This window comes from Brachyistius frenatus, unplaced genomic scaffold (genome assembly GCF_029030835.1).
Source record: "Brachyistius frenatus isolate BFR_SWC_R1_liver_20210118 unplaced genomic scaffold, ASM2903083v1 Contig_78, whole genome shotgun sequence".
NCBI lineage: Eukaryota > Metazoa > Chordata > Actinopteri > Embiotocidae > Brachyistius > Brachyistius frenatus.
This window is the reverse complement of record NW_027210677.1, coordinates 106,336-116,623: the sequence shown is the minus strand read 5'-3', so window position 1 is coordinate 116,623 and position 10,288 is coordinate 106,336. Positions and strand designations below refer to the sequence as shown.

The 10,288-nt window shown below is 40.1% G+C and overlaps 1 protein-coding gene across 1 annotated transcript; it reads right to left on the bottom strand.

The window, feature by feature from the left end:
• Positions 1-265: 265 nt before the first annotated feature.
• Positions 266-9,985, bottom strand: LOC138626866 (glucagon-like peptide 2 receptor). Its single transcript, XM_069708831.1, has 13 exons — positions 9,908-9,985; positions 7,689-7,785; positions 7,505-7,609; positions 6,339-6,460; positions 5,946-6,052; positions 5,055-5,211; positions 4,776-4,935; positions 2,840-2,900; positions 2,679-2,745; positions 2,270-2,358; positions 1,794-1,932; positions 1,658-1,699; positions 266-634 (listed from the first exon to the last, which is right to left on the bottom strand). The coding sequence occupies exons 1-13, from the start codon at positions 9,983-9,985 to the stop codon at positions 266-268; spliced, it is 1,593 nt and encodes a 530-aa protein (XP_069564932.1).
• Positions 9,986-10,288: the final 303 nt, after the last annotated feature.

Genomic DNA, 10,288 nt, shown 5'->3' with positions numbered 1-10,288 from the left:
CTGTTGTGACTGAAATCGCACAACTGTTGAAAATAACAGGATCATATTGTTGACTTTATTAAATCAAAGCAATGGAAATATACATTACTGACTGTCATATGTAAACTTGCCACCATAGGAACAGTTGTTACACAACCTCAGAGACAACAACAGGTGTGCTCCAGTACTTCAACAAAAGCAAAATACCCTTGAGCATAGCAGAAATTATACATTCAGTATGTACCCCTCCATGTTAGGTGGTAAAATACCAGGAGACTCACTGGGATCAGAACTCGCTCTCCTCCAGAATCTCCTCCATGGTCTCCCCGAGCGTTATCTCGCCATCGCTACTGGACAGACTTTTCCTGGTCAGAAAGTCGAGCCTTGTCGCGTCACAGCCATTCGCCCAGTGACCTTTGACCTCTCCAAGTCTGAACGCCCCACCTCCTCCATGCACAGCCACCTGAAGCAGGTGGAGGTGCGTTCTTGAAGTGCCGCCCTCGTCGGAGGAGTCACTCTGTCGAGAGCACCGTGGCCGGTGCCCTCGAGTACACTTCCACAGGTGCTTGAGGGGAGCTCCCTGAAAACAGGTCCGGATCTTGAAGTGGTTGGTGAACAAGAAAAGATGCCAACGCTTTTTCAGTTCAGCTTGGACCTAAAGACAGAAACACCACTACTTCAGAGAGCATATACTGCATGTACTATAGGTATACATCTCGACATGAAGCTAACATTTTTATGCAATTAACAACGTATTTTCTTTCTGCATTTACAGTTTTCCTGAAGGGATTTTTTAAATTTTGACCTGTGTTTTATTGAAATGTGCATGGAGCACTAACTTTCCAGAGTAAGTGTTATTTTGCTTGATCAACATCAACATCTGTGTGGCCCATGTTGTTTTTACCACTGGTAATGCACATTGGGATTTCTCCATGACTTTTTGGGGAACAACAGAAGTTGCAGTGAGTATGGCCGGGGGCAACACTTTTGCTGTCAAGGAATGTGCTTTTTTTTAATGCGCTGTGAGTAGGTGTGTTGTCATGGTGGGGAACCAAAATGACATTGTGCCATAGTTCAGGTTGTTTGCCCTGAGTGTTTTCCCTCAGATGCCTGAGAACATCATTATCTGTGTTGACAGTCTGACCCAGGGGAACAAATTCATGCACAACTCCACGTATGAAAGATGTGAAAGAAAACTCTCCCACTAAAATACGAATTCCACTCAAAACACCTCGCCTTGCCCGCTGCTTCAGGTTTGTTTTTTTAAAGCATTTCAAAGGTCTCTGTTGCCACATTCCACAGTTTAACATAAAGTTGTATGTATTTGTGCTCAAGTCCATGATGAAATCACATGTACCAGTGCACATTTGCTTTGAAGTTTCAAGCTATCAAATGAGAACAAAAGAAATTCATCCTTTACCTTTTTTCCCAGTTTTCATTTTAAACCATACAGTTTTCCTGACATACTATACTATACTATACTATACTATACTATACTATACTATACTATACTATACTATACTATACTATACTATACTATACTATACTATACTATACTATACTATACTATACTATACTATATAATATACAAGACTATACTATACCATACCATACTATAGTATATTATACTGTACTATACTATACTGCACTTACAGTACACTGATAGAAAAAAACGTACCTCTCCATTAGCAAAACAGTACAGCACAGCCACCAAGAATCCCTGAAAATTATTGCGTATAACGAAATTAGAGTTGCGACGGGGTTTCAGATCAACATATTTGTATCTGCTGTATATTCAGTATTATCAGTTTTACCTGGAAAGAGCTGAGGGTGAGGTTGATGAAGTTCCTGGCGTAGCGACTGCTGCCCTCCACACATTCATCTATCAGCACAGTGAAGACCACTTCATGGATTCCCAACAGAGGAATCAGCACCAGCGTTGCTCTGGCCAAACTAAAGGGCACAAACAAAAACATACAGCGGTGTATAATTATTGTATGGTTGCTATTCTCAATTAGCAAGACATAAAAAGGCTGTAATATTAATTGTGGAGAAAGTACAGGAGAAAGAAAAGCTTTATAAATGTATGCATGAGCTTCTCTCCCATCGTGACATTTATGGTTAGAGTTTATGGGGCTGACATTTGAATTTGTGCTACACACAGCGAGTGATTAACATGTAAATGTTAAACCAGAAACCTACTGTTCTGTTTAAAGACTTAAGAAAGAGATCTCAAGGTCAAACTTCTTTCCTGACATTTGGCTGTGGAAGCAGTAACAATCTTAAATACCTGTATCTGTAGTCGGTAAATTTCACCTGATCTGCTTTCAGCTTCGACAGCAGCAGCATCAGAATCTTGATAAATATGAAGAAAATTACCTGCAACACATTTAAGGTAGATTTAAAGGAAATGTTCACAAAGGAAATGGTAACAAGATAAAAATCAATGAGGAAAGCTGTATCTCAAAATCCTTCTGTCAGTGTGAAAACAGCGATTATCAGTCATGCTTGTGACTTCAGCAGCTTCAATATCACATGCCCACACAAGACAGGAACCATTAAACACAGCATGAAATTAGAGTGTAATTTATTTGATATGTGTTGTCACAGGAGCAACATGATGGATCTGTAACTAACGTGACTGTTTCGACTGGTTCTTAGAAATGCATTCAAGAATGGGTTCAGACAGCCTCACTTACCAGCACTGATAAAGTAATTGGGCCCCTTATTATCCACCAGAACCATCTGTTCACAATAGACCAGCATCTTAAGGAATAAAAGTAGTTTTACGAGTCAAGCAACAGAGAACATGTCAGTCTGTTTAGTGAATGTACTATGAAGCATGTATTGAGACACTTACTCTGTGTTTTCATATACAATCTTCACCACTGTCCATGGTGTCACAAACAAGACAGGAGTTCCTGAAAAGTAGCAACAGCATGAGATGCTTCCTGCTAAGTCTAGCATTTTAGATCAATATATCATCCTCAAATGTAAACAAATTAAAATAAGCGGCTCAGTTTAAACATTAAACATAAACATGTGATCCGTATCTGTATTTGTAGGACACACTGGGAACAGAATGTGTCACCCAACCTGTCCTCTTCCTGCTGATTTAAGCAATCCTGGCAAAAGCTAGATGGTGTTACACTTTGATAAGGAGGACTCAAATGCACAACAAAGGAGGCAGATTTTAGTTAAGAAAAGGTACAACTTTACTTAGGGGACCGTGTAATTAAAACACAAGGGCCAGCCCAAAATCAAAGAAATAGACAAATAAAACACAAAGAGCAGACTGCAAATTAATCTAAAGTAAAATGAGGATAAAAGAGAGAATCATAGGGAACATGAACAAAGCTCCAAGAGTATGGGAAGTCAACTATGAACTGGAAACCTTCAGTGGTATTTGAAAGTTTGTGAACCATTTTAGAATTGTCTATATTTCTGCATAAATATGACCTAAAACATCATCAGATTGTCACACAAATCCTAAAAGTAGAAGAACATAACCTAATGTTTTACTTACTCATTTATCTATTGAAGGAAATGATCATTGAATATTACATATCTGTGAGTAACAAAAGTATGTAAACATCCAGGATTAGCAGTTAATTTGGAACTAAAATTAGAGTTTGGTGCTTTCACATTATATTTAGGTTCACCCTGTTTGATTTAAAAAGAGAGATCTATCAAAGTCTGACCTTCACAACACATGATTGTTGTAGTGTATCATGGCAAAAAAAGAGGAGATTACTGAGGAGCTCAAAAAAGGAGTTGTTGATGCTCATCACGCTCAAAAAGGTTACAAAACTATCTGTAAAGAGTTTAGACTCCACCAATCAACACACAGACAGTTTGTGGACAAATGGAAGAAATCCATGACCATTGTCTTGAATACCATACTATACTACTATTATCTGAACATGAGTGGTCGACCAACAAATATCGCTTGAAGAGCAAAGTGTCAATAATCTGCCAGGTCACAAAGGATCCCAGGGGAACTTCAAAGCAACTGAAGGCCTCCAGCACATCGACTACTGTTAATGTTCATTAGTCCACCATCAGGAGAACACTAGACAACGATGGTGTGTTCGGTAGGGTTACAAGTAGAAAGTCAGTGTCTCAAAAATTAACATTTTCCCATCTCTGCAGTTTGCTAAAGATAATGCTGACAAACAAAAAGGCTGTTGGAAAAATGTTTTGTTGATGGTTGAAACAAAAACAGAGAAAGGAAAACGTTGCATTCCAGCATGAGAGACTCATCCCATCTGTAAAGCATGGTGGTGGTAGTATTATATTTTGAACCTGTTTTGTTGCATATGAGCCAGGGTGGCTTGCCATTATTGATGGAACAATCAATCATGAATTATACAAGTTGAATTCTAAATATCAGGTAATCTTTTGGTGAGCTGAATATCAAGTGAGTCATTTGGCAGGACAGTGAACAAAGAGTGGTTGAAGGAGAATGAAGGAAATGGTTTGGAATAGAAAAGACAAAGTCCGGACTTTAATTCAATAGAAATGTTGTGGAATGCCCTCACGTGAGCAGTTCAATAAGCTCACTAATATGTAATATTGGATCATTTTCTCTGTACTTTAAGTTTCCTGTTTTTTTCTTGCATTGAATTATTTTTCCTGAATTTTCTTATGTACTTTTTATGTTTTCCAAAAGTTATTTGAATAAAGATCAATACATTGTTGGGTTTAATCTTGAATAGCATTTGTTGACATTCAGGAAGAATGGCATTATGAATATAAAGGCAAGCCTACACACAGACAGTTCATCCCTGACTCACCCCATCCTAGCAGCATGTATTTCTTCAGCAGGCACCGCTTGGTCAGCACGGCGGTGAAGAGCAGCGTGTGAAGGAAAACAGCCTCCACCAGGAGCCAGAAGTAGTTACAGGCCACAAAGTACTCCATGCACACTTTGGAAATTTTACACATCAGCGATATCTGTTGAAGAATACATGTAAAATGTATTAGTCTTCAAATTGTAAACACTGGCAACAAAGATAGGAATAAATGGTTAATAATCTCTTTATACATGAATAATGAGGCGATGGTGAGTGTACCGCGGAGCTCGAGTAGGAGTTCCATCCGGGGTCGTCCTTGGGTAGGTTGGAATACATGATGTACAGTATGATTTCCTTAGAAATGACAGCCACAGCTCTCAGGATGAATGACATGAACAGATTCATGTGGATGTAGTTCCTGGTGCAGTGGAGCTTCCTGGTAAGCAGATACAGGATCAATCCGAAGAAGGCATTGATCTGTGCTACTGTAAAAGCATTACTAAGGACGCATGTCATAACAAAAGAGGAAATGAAAAATGATAAGGGCACATGGAGCTACATGGAAATGCTCCCTGGTGGTTCATAATGTCATTTATAATGATTGATAATCTCCATAGTCTTGTAAATGTCTCTTTATAGAGAGTCGTCTCCAGTCCTGTGTACTGCTACATAACATCAGTGCACTTACAGCTTGTCAAAGTGTCTCATGTCTTATTGACTGTTTCTCCAAATTGACTAATAGAAGCTACATCATGACAAGTGAAATGGATGGACTTCAAAATCGTTGCCCTTTTTAAATGCTTTATGCGGAAGGAAATCTATACGCCATGTTTCCTCGGCTTGAAGGATTCACACGATGCACTCAGAGGTAGCGCAAATCGCTATCAAATTGGGGGGGAAAAAAAATCCTCAAATCAAAATGTAAATGGTAAAAAATGCCTTATATGGTAACTGTCTTCCTACTAAAGGGCTCTGGTGGCACAATATATATAGCTGCATTTATAATGCTACCATGTTATCATCATGTTATTCTGCTACTATATCCCAGGTTTCAGCGATCACAGTGCAGTACAGTGTTTTCATAACGCATACAAATGATGATCATAGTTTTCATAAACCGAATTTAAAAATGATATTCTTCAGAAAGCTCTTTTGCTCCTGACAACTGACCTCAACACGCCCATCAGGAGAGTGGCCAGCGTGAGGGAGAACAGGGACAGGGAATAGCCAACGACAGAGATGAGCCGTAGGGCTGTCTGCCGAAGCATTTCATCCTCCTGGAGACACACCCGCATACACACACACACACACACACCCGCATACACACACCCGCACACACACACACACACACACACACACACACACACACACACACACACACACCCGCATACACACACACACATAAATGTATGGAGAGAACACAGCTCCTTCGTTGCCAAGAAAACAATTGCTGATGGTTTTACTCTTTGACAAAGGATGGATTAGAGACCACAAAGTGACAAATATATGCCTGGCTATCAACTCTAACACTCCAGGGGAACTGAAACTCCACATCCTCCTCACTTTGTCTTTAAAGTAATGGTCCTCCAGACATTCGGAGTCCTCCCTCCAGGGGTCCGAGGAGTTCTCCATCAGTCGCCATGTCCCATTTTCCAAACATTGTCGGTGTACCCTCCTGGTGCTGTCTGCAGGTCATTGAAAGACACATTGATATTTTTTTAAATTTTATACACTTTATTAATCCCCGAGGGGAAATTTCTTCACTACAGCAGGGGGGCTCTCAGAGGGGAGATGCTGCAGCAGGCTGCCACTAGCGCGGCGCCAGGTAACCTGACCTGAGGTGCATGTTTTTGGATGATGGGAGGAAGCCGGAGAACCGGGAGAGAACCCACGCAAGCACAGGGAGAACATGCAAACTCCGCACAGAAAGGCCCAGGACCGGATTTGAACCCAGAACCTTTTTTGCTGTGAGGTGACGGTGCTAACCACTGCACCACTGTGCCGCCCTTCATATGCAGGATTTCCTCTGTCAGTCCAGTGAGAAGAGTCGCTGACTGACTGGACGGGTAATTGTTTTAGTTTAGTTTAGTTTTTTTACATTCGTGCACAGCCATGTACAACATTGGATGCATGATTCAAATAGTTTGCCACAGCTGGCACAGTATTAATCTGAGCTGATCTTACAAAGTTAGTGATTTAAATTCACTTTCAATTTCATTTATATAACACCAAATCACAACTTAAGTCATCTCAGGGAGTAAGGTCCTGACAGCAGAACTTACAAAATTATTGAGAAGAAACCAACATTTCAACAATGTTCCGCAAGAGTCGAAAAGAAAAACTGATATTTAACAGGAAGTGACAAAGTGACCTGGAAGAGTGATGAAATGTTTCTCCGACTAAACTTTAGGTGGGCATGAGTGTCAAACCATCTAATTTCAACTCAATAATGGTGCAACAGTAAAGGTCGGATTCAAACCAACCTACTGACATTACAGGCATGACTGCGTATTAGATGTTTAAACATTTAGCTGCCCCATTTAACACCTCCCTGCTTAACACCTGATCCTGTAACAGTATTCAGCAGAATGTCCTGCGATACACTCACTGATTGATTAGATTAAAATGAAGGAACTGACAAAGAAAAGCACAAAGGGTAGTTCATCTTGTAAAAGTGTTTTTAAGTTCATGCATGAGTTGTTTTTGAAGTAAATATAACACGACATTACCCTCGCTGATCCAGGGTATGTAAGCAGGACAGGAGACGGACACATTCCCAGGAGACGAATGGGGCCAACACACAAACATGTCAAATGTTCCTTTACAGTAGTTTCCTGGAAACCAAAATTAATGTTTGAGCATTTCAGAGGAGAAATAAATATCAAGATAATTACCATCAGGTGGAATGCTCACCAGTTTTTGAGACTGCACTTGCTGCCAGAGTTCTGTTGCAATTCTCCCAGTATTCAGTCCGCTTGGCTATCAGACTTTCAAGCAATGAGCCCGTCACCTTCCACGTGGATTCAGAAAGAAGAGGCATACAAGTTATTATTTGATTAGTTTAATTCCAGCATAATATCCAATCAAAAGTAAGTACAAGTAACGAATAAGTTACATTTAAGATTAAAAAAAAAAAAGCCCATTGGAGATAAGAAAAAAAAAAAAAAATCCTACAAAACTAAATATTTGATGTGGTTTTAATGTCTGTTCAAAGATGGACACAAAACATTTTAGAAATGATTCATTAAGATTGTTAGTAAATCAAATTAGCATGGGATTGAGTTTTTTCATCAGGTGCTCTTTACACACTTGTTGCATTTTTTTAATGCAATAATTTGCACATTAATATATATTTTTGAATTATTGTTTTATTTTTGAGTACTTTCACACAGAACGCAAATATTACATGCAAAAAAATGTTGATTGTTTGTGTCTCCAGCCACCTTGTGATTTATGACAAAGGACACAAAAATGACAAAGACAATGATGTTAAGGACAATGTTCTGAACAACACGAAGGTGAGTAGTTTATGTAGTTCACTTTCAGATGTCAGTATTAGAGTTGGTAAGTCGGCAACAGGCATTTTTGTGTTGTTTATTCATCACACCCCTGGTTGTCCGCCTTGTTGAACTTAGGAAATTAAGCTTTGAGTTAAGAGGCACCACTTCATTACAACAACATTATACTTTATATGATTCAAGGACTCAGTGCTTCCCACAGACAGCGTATACTGTATATTACAGTGTTATTCTGCATATACTGGTGATAAATTAACGTTTTGTAAGTTTTTTGTGTTACATTTTGTTTTGCAATTAATGACAATAGTATCTATAGCATGTAACATTTAATTGATGTTGACATGCAATGAGTTTAAATGTATTAAATTGACTGTAGTGCATTTACTCACCAAGTCATTGCACAGAATCACACATACACTTGTATTAAAAACTTATTTGAAATGTCCTACAAACAAACGTGGCATAGAAGCAGTGCTACTGTGATAAGACTGAATGTATTGCAGTACAGCTATTGACCCACTTGGTGGGAGTATTTAATCACCTTCCGTCACCGAGGCGACGTTTCCGCCTGAATGTAATTTGTAGTTGATTAAGGCGATTTATCAGCCTGGCTCACTGCATCAGTGTCATACCTGCAGCAATGCAAACACACCTTTCTATTTGTTCTTGACTAAATGATATGAACAATGTGGGTGGGTGTGTCCTGGCCTCAGTCATAAATTATGATTACTCCTAAATTTGCTCTCATTAGTGAGACATATTAGGATTTCCTGTATTTGAGCAGCGAGTCACCGACCACTGTCACCACCTCCGTCCTCTATAGCTCAGTGTCAGGGCCGAGGACGGTGGTTCTCCTGTCTCAGCTCAGCACTCCCCATCTTCACACCCCAGTGAGAGCAGCAGCTGAACTCTGCAACCGCTGCAACCTCCGCCTGGTGGCTCGTTCGCCGCCTGTGTCACAGCATATATATCTCATGTGAGCCAGCCGATAGAGAGCGTTTTAATTCACTGAGGTTCGTGTTGTCAAGAACTCATCCAGAGCGATGTCACCGAGGAAGGATAGCCAAGAGCTGCTGTCTACTTGTTTGCTTTGTTGTGTCCCATGAGGCTCAACCTGCTTCAAACCCACGGTCTCAACTCCACAAATAGTTCCCTGTATTATCATGTGGAGGATGCATGTGAAATTTCTCTAAAACTATTAAGCACTCTAATATGTTTTGTTTTCTATTTCAAGTGTTGTTTTTTTTTCTTTAATCCCATGTGGAAAAACCTCCCACTCATTTATGTTTTGCAAAGCAGATAGAAATTTGTTGTCACAAAACAGTTTTTTTTTCAGACTAGTAGAGACAGCAGAGCAGTGGGACCTCCTGTAGCTCAAACTCAATGCGAAAAAATAGAGAAAAATAATCTGCTACATGCTGTATTACAAATACCTCCACAGTCAGTCACACTGTCAGCAGGGTCTTTGCTGTGTCTCATGACAAATACAGCGTATCATTTTGGTACAAACAGTAAAGCAAAATGAGTCTTCTGTGAAGTCAAGAGAAAGATGAAACAAAAAGAGAAGCAGCAGCATTTAAAACTGAGTGTAAGTTAATGGAGAAGCATGATTACCTGGTGGTTGAAGGTTACAAAGAGGAGTGTGAGCAGGAGTTTGGTCCTCTTGTTCCAGGCTAACAGCAGGGTTGGCATGGTGCTGTATGCTCACATTAAAAGCGGTTGGTTTCTGGGTCTCTTGGCCGGTTGGCCACTTCATACCTCTCCCCTGGACTCGCCGGGCCTCTCGCTCATCCTCGCTTCAGCTCCTTACTTCCACTCAGCACCGCTCCTCTTGCCTTGCCAAATCAGGTGTAGCTGATGTGAACTTGACCTCCTCTCAGGTAGCTCTGTGAAGAATTTGCCGGGATGATTGGAGGAAAAGCTAAAAAGCTGAGATGCTTGTCGAAGCGGATGTCAACATTTTCACCAGTTTTAATGTCATTCCTTAAAACCTTC